Source organism: Bombina bombina, chromosome 7, assembly GCF_027579735.1.
Source record: "Bombina bombina isolate aBomBom1 chromosome 7, aBomBom1.pri, whole genome shotgun sequence".
NCBI lineage: Eukaryota > Metazoa > Chordata > Amphibia > Anura > Bombinatoridae > Bombina > Bombina bombina.
The window spans coordinates 592,017,194-592,037,562 of record NC_069505.1 but is presented as its reverse complement, the minus strand read 5'-3'; the positions used below and the strand labels follow the sequence as shown (position 1 = coordinate 592,037,562).

The following is a 20,369-nucleotide window of genomic DNA, read 5'->3' as shown; positions in this document are numbered from 1 at the left end:
CAGAGGTAAAAAGTATATTAATATAACTGAGATAAGGAGCAGTCTGCAGAGGCTTAGATACAAGGTAATCACAAAGGTAAAAAGTATACTAATGTAACTGAGATAAGGAGCAGTCTGCAGAGGCTTAGATACAAGGTAATCACAGAGGTAAAAAGTATATTAATATAACTGAGATAATGGGCAGTCTGCAGAGGCTTAGATAGAAGGTAATCACAGAGGTAAAAAAGTATATTAATATAACTGAGATAAGGAGCAGTTTGCAGAGGCTTAGATACAGGGTAATCACAGAGGTAAAAAGTATATTAATATAACTGAGATAAGGGGCTGTCTGCAGAGGCTTAGATACAAGGTAATCACAGAGGTAAAAAGTATATTAATATAACTGAGATAAGGGGCAGTCTGCAGATGCTTAGATACAGGTTAATCACAGAGGTAAAAAGTGTATTAATATAACTGAGATAAGGGGGCTGTCTGCAGAGGCTTAGATACAAAGTAATTACAGAGGTAAAAAGTATATTAATATAACTGAGATAAGGAGCAGTCTGCAGAGGCTTAGATAGAAGGTAATCACAGAGGTAAAAAGTATATTAATATAACTGAGATAAGGGACCGTCTGTAGAGGCTTAGATACAAGGTAATCACAGAGGTAAAACGTGTATTAATATAACTGAGAAAAGGAGCAGTCTGCAGATGCGTAGATACAAGGTAATCACAGAGGTAAAAAGTATATTAATATAACTGAGATAAGGAGCAGTCTGCAGAGGCTTATATACAAGGTAATCACAGAAGTAAAAAATGTATTAATATAACTGAGATAAGGGGCAGTCTGCAGAGGGTTAGATACAAGGTAATCACAGAGGTAAAAAGTATATTAATATAACTGAAATAAGGGGGCAGTCTGCAGAGGGTTAGATACAAGGTAATCACAGAGGTAAAAAGTATATTAATATAACTGAGATAAGGGTCAGTGTGCAGAGTCTTAGATACAAGGTAATCACAGAGGTAAAATGTGTATTAATGTAACTGAGATAAGGAACAGTCTGCAGAGGCTTAGATACAGGGTAATCACAGAGGTAAACAGTGTATTAATATAACTGAGATAAGGGGGCAGTCTGCAGAGGCTTAGATACAAGGTACTCACAGAGGTAAAAAAGTGTATAAATATAACAGAGATAAGGGGGCTGTCTGCAGAGGCTTAGATACAAGGTAATCACAGAGGTAAAAAGTTTATTAATATAACTAAGATAAGGGCAGTCTGTAGAGGCTTAGATACAGGTAATCACAGAGGTAAAAAGTATATTAATATAACTGAGATAAGGGACAGTCTGCAGAGGCTTAGATACAAGGTAATCACAGAGGTAAAAAAATACATTACTATAACTGAGATAAGGAGCAGTCTGCAGAGGCTTAGATACAATGTAATCAGAGGTAAAAAGTATATTAATATAACTGAGATAAGGAGCAGTCTGCATAGGCTTAGATACAAGGTAATCACAGAGGTAAAAAGTATATTAATATAACTGAGATAAGGAGCAGTCTGCAGAGGGTTAGATACAAGATAATCACAGAGGTAAAAAGTATATTAATATAACTGAGATAAGGAGCAGTCTGCAGAGGCTTAGATACAAGGTAATCACAGAGGTAAAAAGTGTATTAATATAACTGAGATAAGGGGCAGTTTGCAGAGGCTTAGATACAAGGTAATCACAGAGGTAAAAGGTGTATTTCTATAATAGTGTTGGTTATGCAAAACTGGGGAATGAGTAATAAAGGGATTTAAAAAAAAAAATTCTGGTGTTGACTGTCCCTTTAAGTTCCAAGAACATGAAAAACAGGGTTTTCATTTGAAAGGCTAATTAAATTAAACTACGCCATAACTGAATCTATAATTGTCTTATTCTGAGTGTTTCATTTCATATTTATTCTCTTGTCCGCTGTGACATTTTATTGGTATCTAACAAGAACTTTGTCCTCAGAGATATATTTGCGGCTCAAACAAAGCAGGTATTGGTAATGCGCGTGTGCGTGCGACTGCGAACGCTCGCGAACTCGTGCACTGGAGACTATTCCGAGGCGATGCGGGCATGCGGCTGCTCGACGAGTAAACACAAACCGTGCACGAAAGACTGTCACGTATAAGACGCCAACTACATGCGCGCATGCGCAATTGAGACTGGTCATTGATTGGGCGAAGTGATATCAGGGCGGGCAGTTAAACTAAACCGGTTAAAATTGAATGCTGGCGGGAACATGAAGAAAATGGTATAATATTTAGCACATAACCCTCAATGCTTTTATTACTAACCTACTTGCTAAGTTGTTACTGTGTTAAGCAATATACACTTAGGTGTATGCCCTGTTATAAGAGGGATATAGCTTTTGTTATGTTTTATTTTGTAAACAAACAAATGTCTCACTTTGTATTTCCTGTAGGTGGGACTGGAGAAAGTGTTGGGGATAACGTTGCCAAGCAACAGCACCATCACCTGTGACCCAAATACTGGTCTGCTGGCTTACTCTGCTGGGTGAGACCCCATCTGTGTGACACAGAATAGCTACTGCATACAGTGACCCAGTGCATAATGATACAGTGACACATGGCAGTGTGATACATACAGTGACACAGAATAGCTACTGTATACAGTGACCCAGTGCATAATGACACAGTGACACATGGCAGTGTGATACATACAGTGACACAGAATAGCTACTGTATACAGTGACCCAGTGCATAATGATACAGTGACACAGGACAGTGTGATACAGTGACACAGAATAGCTACTGCATACAGTGACCCAGTGCATAATGACACAGTGACACAGGACAGTGTGATACAGTGACACAGAATAGCTACTGCATACAGTGACCCAGTGCATAATGACACAGTGACACAGGACAGTGTGATACAGTGACACAGAATAGCTACTGCATACAGTGACCCAGTGCATAATGACACAGTGACACATGGCAGTGTGATACATACAATGACACAGAATAGCTACTGCATACAGTGACCCAGTGCATAATGACACAGTGACACATGGCAGTGTGATACATACAATGACACAGAATAGCTACTGCATACAGTGACCCAGTGCATAATAATACCGTGACACAGGACAGTGTGATACAGTGACACAGAATAGCTACTGCATACAGTGACCCAGTGCATAATGACACAGTGACACATGGCAGTGTGATACATACAATGACACAGAATAGCTACTGCATACAGTGACCCAGTGCATAATGACACAGTGACACATGACACAGTGACACATGGCAGTGTGATACATACAATGACACAGAATAGCTACTGTATACAGTGACCCAGTGCATAATGACACAGTGACACAGGACAGTGTGATACATACAATGACACAGAATAGCTACTGCATACAGTGACCCAGTGCATAATGACACAGTGACCCATGGCAATGTGATACATACAATGACACAGAATACCTACTGCATACAGTGACCCAGTGCATAATGATACAGTGACACATGGCAGTGTGATACATACAATGACACAGAATAGCTACTGCATACAGTGACCCAGTGCATAATGATACAGTGACACATGGCAGTGTGATACATACAATGACACAGAATAGCTACTGCATACAGTGACCCAGTGCATAATGACACAGTGACACAGGACAGTGTGATACCTACAATGACACAGAATAGCTACTGCATACAGTGACCCAGTGCATAATGACACAGTGACACAGGACAGTGTGATACATACAATGACACCGAATAGCTACTGTATACAGTGACCCAGTGCATACTGACACAGTGACACAGGACAGTATGATACATACAATGACACAGAATAGCTACTGTATACAGTGACCCAGTGTATAATGATACAGTGACACAGGACAGTGTGATACATACAATGACACAGAATAGCTACTGTATACAGTGACCCAGTGCATAATGATACAGTGACCCATGGCAGTGTGATACATACAATGACACAGAATAGCTACTGTATACAGTGACCCAGTGTATAATGATACAGTGACACAGGACAGTGTGATACATACAGTGACACAGAATAGCTACTGTATACAGTGACCCAGTGCATAATTATACAGTGACATAGGGCAGTGTGATACATACAATGACACAGAATAGCTACTGCATACAGTGACCCAGTGCATAATGATACAGTGACACATGGTAGTGTGATACATACAATGACACAGAATAGCTACTGTATACAGCGACCCAGTGTATAATGATACAGTGACACAGGACAGTGTGATACAGTGACACAGAATAGCTACTGTATACAGTGACCCAGTGTATAATGATACAGTGACACAGGACAGTGTGATACAGTGACACAGAATAGCTACTGTATACAGTGACCCAGTGTATAATGATACAGTGACACAGGACAGTGTGATACAGTGACACAGAATAGCTACTGTATACAGTGACCCAGTGCATAATGATACAGTGACACATGGCAGTGTGATACATGCAATGACACAGAATAGCTACTGTATACAGTGACCCAGTGTATAATGATACAGTGACACAGGACAGTGTGATACAGTGACACAGAATAGCTACTGTATACAGTGACCCAGTGCATAATGATACAGTGACACATGGCAGTGTGATACATGCAATGACACAGAATAGCTACTGTATACAGTGACCCAGTGCATAATGACACAGTGACACAGTACAGTGTGATACATGCAATGACACAGTGACCCATGGCAGTGTGATACATACAATGACACAGAATAGCTACTGTATACAGTGACCCAGTGCATAATGACACAGTGACACAGGACAGTGTGATACATGCAATGACACAGTGACCCATGGCAGTGTGATACATACAATGACACAGAATAGCTACTGCATACAGTGACCCAGTGCATAATGACACAGTGACACATGGCAGTGTGATACATACAATGACACAGAATAGCTACTGTATACAGTGACCCAGTGCATAATGACACAGTGACCCATGGCAGTGTGATACATACAATGACACAGAATAGCTACTGTATACAGTGACCCAGTGCATAATGACACAGTGACACATGGCAGTGTGATACAGTGACACAGAATAGCTACTGCATACAGTGACCCAGTGCATAATGATACAGTGACACATGGCAGTGTGATACATACAATGACACAGAATAGCTACTGTATACAGTGACCCAGTGCATAATGACACAGTGACACATGGCAGTGTGATACATACAGTGACACAGAATAGCTACTGTATACAGTGATACAGGGCATAATGATACAGTGACACATGGCAGTGTGATACATACAGTGACACAGAATAGCTACTGTATACAGTGATACAGGGCATAATGATACAGTGACACATGGCAGTGTGATACATACAATGACGCAGAATAGCTACTGTATACAGTGACCCAGTGCATAATGACACAGTGACACATGGCAGTGTGATACAGTGACACAGAATAGCTACTGCATACAGTGACCCAGTGCATAATGATACAGTGACACATGGCAGTGTGATACATACAATGACACAGAATAGCTACTGTATACAGTGACCCAGTGCATAATGACACAGTGACACATGGCAGTGTGATACATACAGTGACACAGAATAGCTACTGTATACAGTGATACAGGGCATAATGACACAGTGACACATGGCAGTGTGATACATACAGTGACACAGAATAGCTACTGTATACAGTGACCCAGTGCATAATGACACAGTGACACATGGCAGTGTGATACATACAGTGACACAGAATAGCTACTGCATACAGTGACACAGTGCATTATGATACAGTGACACAGTACAGTGTGATACAATACAGTCTGATACAGTGACCCAGTGCATTATGATACAGTGACACAGTACAGTGTGATACATACAATGACACAGAATAGCTACTGCATACAGTGACACAGGGCAGTGTGATACATACAATGACACCGTGACATGACGGTGTGATACAGTGACATAGGGCAGTGTGATACATACAATGACACAGAATAGCTACTGTATACAGTGACCCAGTGCATTATGATACAGTGACACAGTACAGTGTGATACATACAATGACACAGAATAGCTACTGCATACAGTGACCCAGTGCATAATGATACAGTGACACATGGCAGTGTGATACATACAATGACACAGAATAGCTACTGCATACAGTGACACAGTGCATTATGATACAGTGACACAGTACAGTGTGATACATACAATGACACAGAATAGCTACTGCATACAGTGACCCAGTGCCTAATGATACAGTGACACATGGCAGTGTGATACATACAATGACACAGAATAGCTACTGTATACAGTGACCCAGTGCATAATGATACAGTGACACATGTCAGTGTGATACATACAATAACACAGAATAGCTACTGCATACAGTGACCCAGTGCATAATGATACAGTGACACATGGCAGTGTGATACAGTGACACAGGGCAGTGTGATACATACAATGACACAGAATAGCTACTGTATACAGTGATACAGGGCATAATGATACAGTGACACATGGCAGTGTGATACATACAGTGACACAGAATAGCTACTGTATACAGTGACCCAGTGTATAATGATACAGTGACACATGGCAGTGTGATACATACAATGACACAAAATAGCTACTGCATACAGTGACCCAGTGCATAATGACACAGTGACACATGGCAGTGTGATACATACAATGACACAGAATAGCTACTGCATACAGTGACACAGTGCATTATGATACAGTGACACAGTACAGTGTGATACAATACAGTCTGATACAGTGACCCAGTGCATAATGATACAGTGACACATGGCAGTGTGATACATACAATGACACAGAATAGCTACGGCATACAGTGACCCAGTGTATAATGATACAGTGACATAGGGCAGTGTGATACATACCGTGACACAGAATAGCTACTGCATACAGTGACCCAGTGTATAATGATACAGTGACACAGAGCAGTGTGATACAGTGACACATGGCAGTGTGATACATACAATGACACAGAATAGCTACTGCATACAGTGACCCAGTGTATAATGATAGTGTGATACATACAGTGACACAGAATAGCTACTGCATACAGTGACCCAGTGTATAATGATACAGTGACACATGGCAGTGTGATACATACAATGACACAGAATAGCTACTGCATACAGTGACCCAGTGTATAATGATACAGTGACACAGGGCAGTGTGATACAGTGACACAGAGCAGTGTGATACAGTGACACAGAGCAGTGTGATACAGTGACACATGGCAGTGTGATACATACAATGACACAGAATAGCTACTGCATACAGTGACCCAGTGTATAATGATACAGTGACACATGGCAGTGTGATACATACAGTGACACAGAATAGCTACTGCATACAGTGACCCAGTGTATAATGATACAGTGACACATGGCAGTGTGATACATACAATGACACAGAATAGCTACGGCATACAGTGACCCAGTGCATAATGACACAGTGACACATGGCAGTGTGATACATACAATGACATAGAATAGCTACTGCATACAGTGACCCAGTGTATAATGATACAGTGACACAGGGCAGTGTGATACATACAGTGACACAGAATAGCTACTGCATACAGTGACCCAGTGTATAATGATACAGTGACACAGAGCAGTGTGATACAGTGACACAGAGCAGTGTGATACAGTGACACAGAACTGTGTGATACATACAATGACACAGAATAGCTACTGCATACAGTGACCCAGTGTATTATGATACAGTGACACATGGCAGTGTGATACATACAATGACACAGAATAGCTACTGCATACAGTGATACAGGGCATAATGATACAGTGACACATGGCAGTGTGATATATACAGTGACACAGAATAGCTACTGCATACAGTGACCCAGTGTATAATGATACAGTGACACAGGGCAGTGTGATACAGTGACACAGAGCAGTGTGATACAGTGACACAGAGCAGTGTGATACATACAATGACACAGAATAGCTACTGCATACAGTGACCCAGTGTATAATGATACAGTGACACATGGCAGTGTGATACATACAATGACACAGAATAGCTACTGCATACAGTGACCCAGTGTATAATGATACAGTGACACATGGCAGTGTGATACATACAATGACACAGAATAGCTACGGCATACAGTGACCCAGTGCATAATGACACAGTGACACATGGCAGTGTGATACATACAATGACATAGAATAGCTACTGCATACAGTGACCCAGTGTATAATGATACAGTGACACATGGCAGTGTGATACATACAATGACACAGAATAGCTACTGCATACAGTGACCCAGTGTATAATGATACAGTGACATAGGGCAGTGTGATACAGTGACACAGGGCAGTGTGATACAGTGACACAGGGCAGTGTGATACATACAATGACATAGAATAGCTACTGCATACAGTGACCCAGTGTATAATGATACAGTGACACATGGCAGTGTGATACATACAATGACACAGAATAGCTACTGCATACAGTGACCCAGTGTATAATGATACAGTGACATAGGGCAGTGTGACACAGGGCAGTGTGATACAGTGACACAGGGCAGTGTGATACATACAATGACACAGAATAGCTACTGTATACAGTGACCCAGTGCATAATGACACAGTGACACATGGCAGTGTGATACATACAATGACACAGAATAGCTACTGCATACAGTGACCCAGTGCATAATGATACAGTGACACATGGCAGTGTGATACATACAGTGACACAGAATAGCTACTGCATACAGTGACCCAGTGCATAATGATACAGTGACACATGGCAGTGTGATACATGCAATGACACAGAATAGCTACTGCATACAGTGACCCAGTGCATAATGATACAGTGTCACATGGCAGTGTGATACATACAATGACACAGAATAGCTACTGCATACAGTGACCCAGTGCATAATGATACAGTGACACATGGCAGTGTGATACATGCAATGACACAGAATAGCTACTGCATACAGTGACCCAGTGCATAATGATACAGTGACCCAGTGCATAATGATACAGTGACACATGGCAGTGTGATACATACAATGACACAGAATAGCTACTGCATACAGTGACCCAGTGCATAATGATACCGTGACACATGGCAATGTGATACATACAATGACACAGAATAGCTACTGTATACAGTGACCCAGTGCATAATGACACAATGACACATGGCAGTGTGATACATACAATGACACAGAATAGCTACTGTATACAGTGACCCAGTGCATAATGATACAGTGACACATGGCAGTGTGATACATACAATGACACAGAATAGCTACTGCATACAGTGACCCAGTGCATAATGATACCGTGACATAGGACAGTGTGATACATACAATGACACAGAATAGCTACGGCATACAGTGACCCAGTGCATTATGATACAGTGACACAGTACAGTGTGATACATACAATGACACAGAATAGCTACTGCATACAGTGACCCAGTGCATAATGACACAGTGACACATGGCAGTGTGATACATACAATGACACAGAATAGCTACTGTATACAGTGACCCAGTGCATAATGACACAGTGACACATGGCAGTGTGATACATACAATGACACAGAATAGCTACTGCATACAGTGACCCAGTGCATAATGATACCGTGACACATGGCAGTGTGATACATACAATGACACAGAATAGCTACTGCATACAGTGACCCAGTGCATAATGACACAGTGACACATGGCAGTGTGATACATACAATGACACAGAATAGCTACTGCATACAGTGACCCAGTGCATAATGACACAGTGACACATGGCAGTGTGATACATACAATGACACAAAATAGCTACTGCATACAGTGACCCAGTGCATAATGACACAGTGACACATGGCAGTGTGATACATACAATGACACAGAATAGCTACTGCATACAGTGACCCAGTGCATAATGACACAGTGACAAATGGCAGTGTGATACATACAATGACACAGAATAGCTACTGCATACAGTGACCCAGTGCATAATGACACAGTGACACATGGCAGTGTGATACATACAATGACACAGAATAGCTACTGTATACAGTGACCCAGTGCATAATGACACAGTGACACATGGCAGTGTGATACATACAATGACACAGAATAGCTACTGCATACAGTGACACAGTGCATTATGATACAGTGACACAGTACAGTGTGATACAATACAGTCTGATACAGTGACCCAGTGCATAATGACACAGTGACACATGGCAGTGTGATACATACAATGACACAGAATAGCTACTGCATACAGTGACCCAGTGCATAATGACACAGTGACACATGGCAGTGTGATACATACAATGACACAGAATAGCTACTGCATACAGTGACCCAGTGCATAATGATACAGTGACACATGGTAGTGTGATACATACAATGACACAGAATAGCTACTGCATACAGTGACCCAGTGCATAATGACACAGTGACACATGGCAGTGTGATACATACAATGACACAGAATAGCTACTGTATACAGTGACCCAGTGCATAATGATACAGTGACACAGGGCAGTGTGATACAGTGACACAGGGCAGTGTGATACATACAATGACACAGAATAGCTACTGCATACAGTGACCCAGTGCATAATGATACAGTGACCCAGGGCAGTGTGATACAGTGACCCAGGGCAGTGTGATACAGTGACCCAGGGCAGTGTGATACAGTGACCCAGGGCAGTGTGATACAGTGACCCAGGGCAGTGTGATACAGTGACCCAGGGCAGTGTGATACAGTGACCCAGGGCAGTGTGATACAGTGACCCAGGGCAGTGTGATACAGTGACCCAGGGCAGTGTGATACAGTGACCCAGGGCAGTGTGATACAGTGACACAGGGCAGTGTGATACATACAATGACACAGAATAGCTACTGCATACAGTGACCCAGTGCATAATGATACCGTGACACAGGACAGTGTGATACAATACAGTCTGATACAGTGAACCAGTGCATTATGATACAGTGACACAGTACAGTGTGATACAATACAGTCTGATACAGTGAACCAGTGCATTATGATACAGTGACACAGTACAGTGTGATACAATACAGTCTGATACAGTGACCCGGTACATAATGATACAGTGACACAGTACAGTGTGATACAATACAGTCTGATACAGTGACCAAGTGAATAATGATAGTGACACAGTACAGTGTAATACACACAGTGTGACACAGTACAGTCTGCTATAGTGACACAGTACAGTGTGATACAATACAGTCTGATACAGTGACCCGGTACATAATGATACAGTGACACAGTACAGTGCGATACACAGTATGACACAGTACAGTCTGATACAGTGACACAGTACAGTCTGATATAGTGACACAATACAGTGTGATACAATACAGTCTGATACAGTGACACAGTACAGTGCGATACAGTGACACAGTACAGTCTGATACAGTGACCCGGTACATAATGATACAGTGACACAGTACAGTGCGATACAGTGTGACACAGTACAGTCTGATACAGTGACACAGTACAGTGTGACACAGAGTCTGATATAGTGACACAGTACAATGTTATACACACAGTGTGGCACGGTACAGTCTGATACCCTAGGGCATCTTGTTATAAACGTTTAATCTGTAAATCCTTTAATTTTTATTGGCATTAATTGCATTTTTTGACTTCCCCACCTAGATGCGTGATTGTGCTTTTATGTCCTGAACTCAACAAACAAACCCACATTTTCAATACTTCAAGGTAAGATAAATAAAATGTATCCATCGAAGGGGCATGGAACCCACATCCCCCCTCCCCCCATGATTTAGATAGGACATACTATTTTAAACCACTTTCCAATTTACTTCTGTTATCTAATTTGCTTCATTCGCTTTATATCTTTTGTTTAAAAGCATTTCTAAATATAAGTGGCTGCAAATACAGGTGAAACTCGAAAAATTAGAATATTGTGCAACAATTCATTTATTTCACTAATGCAACTTTAAAGGTGAAACTAATATATGAGATAGACTCATTACATGCAAAGCAAGATAGTTCAAGCCGTGATTTGTCATAATTGTGATGATTATGGCTTACAGCTCATGAAAACCCCAAATCCACAATCTCAGAAAATTAGAATTTTACATGCAATCAATAAAACAAGGATTGTTCATACCTGTAGAACAATATCGGACCTCTGAAAAGTATAAGCATGCATACTGTATGTACTCAGTTCTTGGTTTGGGCCCCTTTTGCAGCAATCACTGCCTCAATGCAGCGTGGCATGGAAGCTATGAGCCTGTGGCACTGCTGAGGTGTTATGGAAGACCAGGATGCTTCAATAGCGGCCTTCAGCTCTTCTGCATTGTTCGGTCTCACGTCTCATCTTTCTCTTGGCAATGCCCCATAGTCTCTATGGGGTTCAGGTCAGGCGAGTTTGCTGGCCAATCAAGCACTGTAATCCCACAGTCATTGAACCAGGTTTTGGTGCTTTTGGCAGTGTGGGCAGGTGCCAAGTCCTGCTGGAAAATGAAGTCAGCATCCCAATAGAGCTTGTCTGTTTAAGGAAGCATGAAGTGCTCCAAAATCTGGTAGACTGCTGCGTTGACCCTGGATTAATGAAGCACAGTGGACCAACACCAGCAGATGACATGGCTCCCCAAATCAACACAGACTGTGGAAACTTCACACTGGACTTCAAACATCTTGCAGTGTGTTCCTCTCCATTCTTTCTCCATACTCATGAGATGCAAAATTTGCTCTCATCAGAAAAGGACTTTGGACCACTGAGCAACAGATCAGGTCTGTTTTTCTTTATCCCAGGTAAGACGCTTCTGATGTTTGTTGTTCAGGAGTGGCTTGACAAGAGGAATACGACATTTGAAGCCCATGTCCAGGATCCGTCTGTGTGTGGTGGCTCTTGTGAAAGTCCCCAACACTTTTGAATGGCCTTTTCCTGACAATCATCTCCAGGCTGCGGTTATCCCCGCTGCTTGTGCACCTTTTTCTTCCACACTTTTCCCTTCCACATAACTTTCTATTAATGTGCTTTGATACAGCACTTTGTGAACATCCAACTTCTTTTGCAATTACCTTTTGAGGCTTTCCCTCCTTATGGAGGGTGTCAATGATGGTTTTCTGCACAACTGTCAGGTCAGCAGTCTTTCCCGTGAATATGATTCCTACTGAACCAGACTTAGAGACCATTTAAAGGCTCAGGAACCCTTTGCAGGTGTTATGGGTTAATTAGCTGATTAGAGTGGGACACGTTGAGCCTAGAATATTGCACCTTTTCACAATATTCTAATTTTCTGAGATTGTGGATTTGGGGTTTTCATGAGCTGTAAGACATAATCATCACAATTATGACAAATCACAGCTTGAACTATCTTGCTTGTAATGAGTCTATCTCATATATTAGTTTCACCTTTCAAGTTGCATTAGTGAAATAAATTAACTTTTGCACGATATTCTAATTTTTCGAGTTTCACCTGTAGATGCCTCGTGTGATTGGCTCACTCATGTGCATTGCTATTTCTTTAACAAAGGATATCAAGAATTAAGCAAATTAGAAAATCAATGTAAATTGAAATGTTGTTTAAAATCACTTTCTCTATCTGAATCATGAAATAAAATTTTTGGGTTTCATGTTCCTTTAAAGGATGTGCTTGAAAGCTTTTTTTTTTTTTAAACGTCGACGATAATCATACTATATTGTTTTTTTTTATATATACAAAAATGTCAGAGTGTTTTTGTTTTACAGATATTTACTCACTTAACCCTTTCAGTACTAACGACGGCTTTGAGCCGTCGCAGAGTTTCCCACTCAGGTGCTAATGACGGCTCAGAGCTGTCGCTAGCACTTTTCCACTTTGAGGGAGATCCGGGGGCTCCTACCCACTCCTACCCCAGTGATTGGGCCTGTATAGTGACAGGCATCACAGGAGCTTCACGTTTTGCGTGGTGAAGTCACGTGCAATGACATGATGACGTCACCGCGCAACTTTATTAACAAAATACAATAAGTAAAGGGAAAGGGGGCGTGCTGCTTAGAAGCCTGTATCTCAGGCATTTAAGCAGCTACAGACCCCGAAGACCTACTGTTAGAAAGGCAATCGCCTAACCTTTCCAACAGGGATCTGAAAAGAAAAAAAAAAGTTACAAATTTAAAAACCCTCAAATCAGCTTAGTACTCAAAGGGTTAAGGACCAGCATCGTACCCTTTATGCCCCTGGTCTTTCTATGGGGATTGAATGTTCCGGTGGGCAGCAGGAAGGAGGGGAGGGTATAATAGCACGGTCACGCCGCTTGTGGTGGGGCCCACGCTGTTATACCCAAGAAAACCCTTAACGATCTGCGACATACAGGGTACGTCATGGTCATTAAGGGGTTATAGAAAAAACAACTTTAATGGTATAGTTTAATTAAATTTACTATGTAATTTAGAGTGCTGTAGTTAAATGATCTGCTAAACTCAACCTGATTTATTATTGAGTTGTATTTATCTACATTTTCTTTGCCATGATTTGTTTGAATTATATTTTTTCTTCTTCTAGTAAAACGTTGAGTGCTTTGTCCTTTTCCCCAGATGGAAGATATATTGCTGCTGGAGAGGTATCTTATTTATATAAATGATTTATTTATTTATTTACTAATCTTAAAGGCACACTTAACACCTGATAAAAATCCTTAAAACTCATTTATTTCTATGAATTAAAGCCAATTAACCACTGCTGTCTGTTTTATTTGTTCAGCTTACCCCAAAGTGTTAAAAAAATATTGTTTTGAAGAAGAATGCTAAATAGGTGCTTTTTTCTCCAATGCATGGTGCCCTGTTGTAACGGGACACACAGCATATTTCCCTATAATGTATATATAGAGGAATAATAGCTGCAGCACTCCCTCACTATTTGCAGAGCTGGTGCTGCAGTTTATGCAGAAAATCTGTAACTGAAATTCAATATTTTATTAACATCCTTTTGTATGTAAAAATGTTTAGTGTTTAAACTTTAACACTCTATAACGTTCCTTAGCTATGTGAATGCACGGATCCAGGCAGGGTTATAAATCAATAAGCTCCGGGTCCAGAGAGGGAGGGGGGCTCCAGTCCGTGGAAGAAAACACTGAATTAATCATGCTGCATATACTTTTACTTGATTTATTCAATACAATATTTGGTTTTATTTTCATACATCTAGATTACTGTATATATGTAATGTAGATGTATGAAAATAAAACCAAATATTGTATTGAATAAATCAAGTAAAAGTATATGCAGCATGATTAATTCAGTGTTTTCTTCCACGGACTGGAGCCCCCCTCCCTCTCTGGACCCGGAGCTTATTGATTTATAACCCTGCCTGGATCCGTGCATTCACATAGCTAATGAACGTTATAGAGTGGTAAAGTTTAAACACTAAACATTTTTACATACAAAAGGATGTTAATAAAATTATTGAATTTCAGTTACAGATTTTCTGCATAAACTGCAGCACCAGCTCTGCAAAATAGTGAGCGAGTGCTGCAGCTATTATACCTCTATATATACATTATAGGCAAATATGCCGTGTGTGTCATGTGACTCCTGTGCCGTTACAATATGGCAGAATACATAGCCGCATCAAGCACTGGATAAGAATTCTAATAGAATACACTTTTCTTTACATTTTTAGGGTAAGCTGAACTTCCAGCATAAAGAACTGTACTCAGTTTTGTATTATTACTAAGTAGAAGTTAGTTTTAATGATTTTTAGTAGTCAGATGTTTAATGTCCCTTTTAAAGCCTGTGTACATGGGCCAAAATGTGTCCAAGTCCCTCCCCGTACCTCATTTACCCACCCCTCCCTCCAAGAACCTTTCCCTACCCTCTGATCCTTCCTTCCCTACCCCCCCCCCCTGCCGCTCTGAACATTTTTTAAGCGTTGCTGTCCCGCTCCCCTCCAGCGATGGGCCGCCCACCCGCCTCCCTCCTAACCCTCCCACGCCACCAACTTGTCTATATCCTACTAATCCTTTAAGGCTTTGCACCCTTTCTCGCGCAGTCGGACACGCCCCACTGATCCTTAAGGTCTCGTGCAGTTGGACACGCACGTAGTCTGTCACTGAACACTGATCCTTATGGTCATGTGTGTTTGTCTTGTGCTGCAGTCTCTACTGTGCATGACTGCATCGGACAAACATACCTGACCTTTTATAATATATGATTTTAATGGATTAGAGAGAAAACAATTAGGAGCTGTTTTTTTTGTGATTCAGACAGAGCATCTTAATATACAATTTTTTTTTTTCCAATTTACTTCTGATATCAAATTTGCTTTGTGTTCATGGTATTCTTGAAGAGATATCTAGGTAGGTAAAATGCACATTTCTGGAACACTACGTCAGAAAAAGGTGCTCTTACAAATGTATAACATTAGTTGCCATATATTGCTGCAGATACCTGCACTCTCCTGAGCCTACTTAGGTATGCTTTTCAATAAAGGATGCCAAGACAAAAAACAATATCATTGAAGTAAATTAGTAAGTTGTTTAAAATTGCATGTTATATCTGAATCATGAACGAAAATGTTTTTTTGTTTCATGTCCCTTTAATTGCATATTTTAACATTAATGTAATGAAAAGTTGTGTAACAAACATTGAACCATTATTAAAATTATCTGTTAGCTTTATATTTGCTTAAAGGGATATTATACTGTAAAATTGGTTTACCTTTAAAGGGACATGAAACTCAAGTTTCTTTCCTGATTCAGACAGAGCATACAATTTACTTCTATTAACAAATTTGCTTTGTACTCATGGCATTCTTTGTTGAAGGGATAGTGAGATAAGTAGAGTGCACATTTCTGGAGCAGTACACAATAGGAAACACTGCTGCCGACTACTATTTTTGTAAATGTAAAAAAAGTTGTAAAACTGCTGCCATATATTGCTACAGTCACGTGCACACTCCTACACCTTAATTCCTGCTTTCAACAAAGGATACCAGGAGAACAAAGTACATTTCATAATAGAAGTAAATTGGAAAGTTTTTTTAAAATGTTACACTATCTGAATGATGAGACATTTTTGGGGTTTTACTTTTATTGTGTTTCTAATGACTTGTTATACCATCTGCACAATATAAAATGTATCCTTTAGACTTATTTTTGTATATACCATATATGTTTTTTCCTCTTTGAAACCATTAGACCAATTACTTCCATACACTGAGTCACTGATGGACGAATAGAGGACTGAAGGGAAAGACTGGAAGCAAGAATTTTTTATTTTCTGACCTCCGTCAGAAAAATCTTCATAGACAGAGAATCTATGATCGTTCCCAAAAAGCATACCCTGGTGTTTGGCACCAGGGAACTCTTTTCCAGATTTGCTTTCCACCAGTGAGTACGAAGAATAGACAACAGTGTGTCTGTGTGAGATTTTGCTAAAGGAAAAGATGGCACCTGAACCAAGATGTCATCCAGGTAAGGTGCCACCTCTGTACCCTGAGATCTGACCACCGCCAAAAGGGCCCTAGGACCTTTGTAAAGATCTGAGGAGCCGTGGCAAGGCCGAGAGGAAGGGCAACATATTGGGAAGTGTTTATCTAGAAAGGAAAACTGTGGGAATTGATGATTTTCCCTGTGAATAGGAACATGTAGCTACACGTCCTTCAGGTCTATGGAAGTCATGAACTGACCCTCCTGAACCAAGGGAAGAATGGAGCGAATAGTTTCCATTGTGAAGGACAGAACCACAAAAAGGTTTGAATAGAATCCTTGACCCTGTTCCGCAACAGGAACTGGGACAATCACTCCCAGAGAAGATAGGTCCTTTACGCAGTTTAAGAAGGCCTCTCTCTTCTCCTGGTTTGCAGATAATCTTGATAGGATAAATTTGCCCCTGAGGGGACAAGACTTGAACCCAACCTGTATCTCTGGGATAATACTTCCACAGCCCAAGGATCTGTGACATTGCGGATCCAAGCCTGCTGAAAGAAGTAAAGCCTACCCCCTACTTGATCCAGGACTGGGTCGGGGGTGGCCCCTTCATGCTGACTTAGACTCAGAGGAAAGGTTTCTTGGTTTGTTTCCCCTTATTCCAAGGTTGACTGGACTTCCAAGAAGTCCTGAACTACTCGGGCTTGGAAGAAGAGGAGGAAGACTTTTGTCCTTTGAAGTTGCAAAAGAAACGAAAATTAGAATACTGGCGAACCTTAGGTCTAGCCTTCTTGTCTTGAGGTAGGAAAGATCCTTTTCCACCAGTAAATTCGAAAATAATCTCGGCCAAACCAAGACCAAAAAAAGTATTTCCCTTAAAAGGCAAATAATATTATGTTAGGGATCCAAAAGAGGAATTTGGGCTTTAAAGCCCAGTGCTGAATTACACACTATTACAGTAAATTATATAAAGATTAAAAGATACACTTTATTAACATATATGCAACACATACATATAAAATATACAGCTAGTTTACCAGATGCTAGTGGGTAAATCCCTTCCACTTCCTAAATGTTAATCTGGTGTCCAGCTGCTGATTAAAATAGAGCTGCGTGCTCTGCGAGAGACTATGGAATTAGTTATGTGCCAGTACAGGGATTCAAACAAACTTACATCTATGCGCTCAAAAGCGACCTCCTTCCTGCGTACTGCTGTGATTGAACACTGTCAGCCGTGATCCCTAATAATAAGTGGCATACATTCAAAAATGTCCTGTTTTTTTAGAGCTTAAATTAACACTCCCTTATCATGGAGTGTGTAAAGGCAGCTAAACGTAGCAGCATCACACAATCATTCATATTAAAAGGGCTTTTTGTAGGACATTGCCCTAAGTTAAACAGCTCTTTTGCAGTTACAAAAAAATTCTAAGTCCCCCCAAACAGTAAAACCCACCACCCACCAAACCCCCCAAAATAAATAAACCGAACACTAAAAAAACTAAACTATCCATTGCCCTGAAAAGGACATTTGTATGGGCATTGCCCTTAAAAGGGCATTCAGCTCTCTTGCTGTCCATCCCTAATGTAAAAAATAATTTTTTTAAAAAAAATAAACCTGTCAACCCCCAAAAATTAAGATAAAATTACAAAAAATAAAAATATCTAATATTACAGAAAATAAAAAAACAAAATTACCAAAGTTTAAAAAATTATAACTAATCACTATGAAAATAAAAAAGCCCCGCCGAAATAAAAACACCCCCTAATCTAAAAATAAACTACCAATAGCCCTTAAAAGGGCCTTTTGTAAGGCATTGTCATAAGTTTAACAGCTCTTTTTAGAATTAAACATACGAAGACCCCCTAACAGTAAAACCCCTCACCCATCAAACCCCCCAAAATAAAAAACCTAACACTAAAAAACCTAAACTATCCATTGCCCTGGAAAGGGCATTTGTATGGGCATTGCCCTTATAAGGGCATTCAGCTCTTTTGCTGCCCATCCCTAATCTAAAAAAATTAAGTTAAAAAATAACACTAAAGTCCCAAATAGATACTCGCAGGTACTGAATTCCAGCGGAGAAGTTCCTCTTCCATGCGGTGAAGTCTTCTTCCAAGCGTCCGACATCGTCTTTCAAGCGGGGACCTCTTTCTTCATCCAGGACAGCGGAACTGAAGACCGAGGACAGCGGAACTATTGGCTGTTTTACTGTTAGGGGGTCTTAGTATGTTTAATTCTTAAAAGAGCTGTTAAACTTAGGGCAATGCCCTACAAAAGGCCCTTTTAAGGGCTATGGGTAGTTTATTCTTAGGTTAGGGGGTGTTTTTATTTTGGGGGGGGCTTTTTTATTTTCATAGGGATTAGGTTTAATTTTTTAAACTTCGGTAATTTTTGTTTTTTTATTTTCTATAATGTTAGCCTTTTTTATTTTTTGTAACTTTAGTTTTTTTTGTTATACTACTTGTTAATACTACTTTTGTTAATCTCATATTTCTTGTTCGTATTGGGAGGTGTGAAGAATTTTGTAGGTATCACGTTCCTGCAAGCTTTACAGCGACTGCATTTATAAAAACCTTTTGGTTTCCCTTAACACAATAGTGACTATTAGTCAGAATGTCCTTCAGGTTTTGTGATCTTCTATTCGTTATCAGTGGGTTTTCTGTTACTATTTCCAACAGATCGGGATCATCTATAAATACATGCCAGTGTTTCTTGAAGACCTGGCGAATTTTATGATTATTTTTTATCAAATGTACCTATGATTCTTATTGTCGGTTTCCGTTCTTGTTCACATTCACGACCCATTCTTGTTCCACTTAGTAAGGATCTTCTATCTATCGCTTTTGCTCTTTAGTAAGCTTTTTTGAGGCACTGATTGGGGTATCCCCT

At 40.4% G+C, this 20,369-nt stretch overlaps 1 protein-coding gene across 1 annotated transcript in view; it reads left to right on the top strand.

Moving 5' to 3' along the window:
• The first annotated feature begins 2,250 nt into the window (after positions 1-2,250).
• The window catches only part of LOC128636624 (WD repeat-containing protein 62-like), a 368,449-nt gene continuing 350,330 nt past the window's right edge, over positions 2,251-20,369 (top strand). Inside the window, 4 exon segments of the mRNA XM_053689615.1 lie at positions 2,251-2,262; positions 2,434-2,525; positions 11,759-11,821; positions 14,617-14,674. Coding sequence (XP_053545590.1) covers positions 2,251-2,262; positions 2,434-2,525; positions 11,759-11,821; positions 14,617-14,674 — 225 coding nt within the window.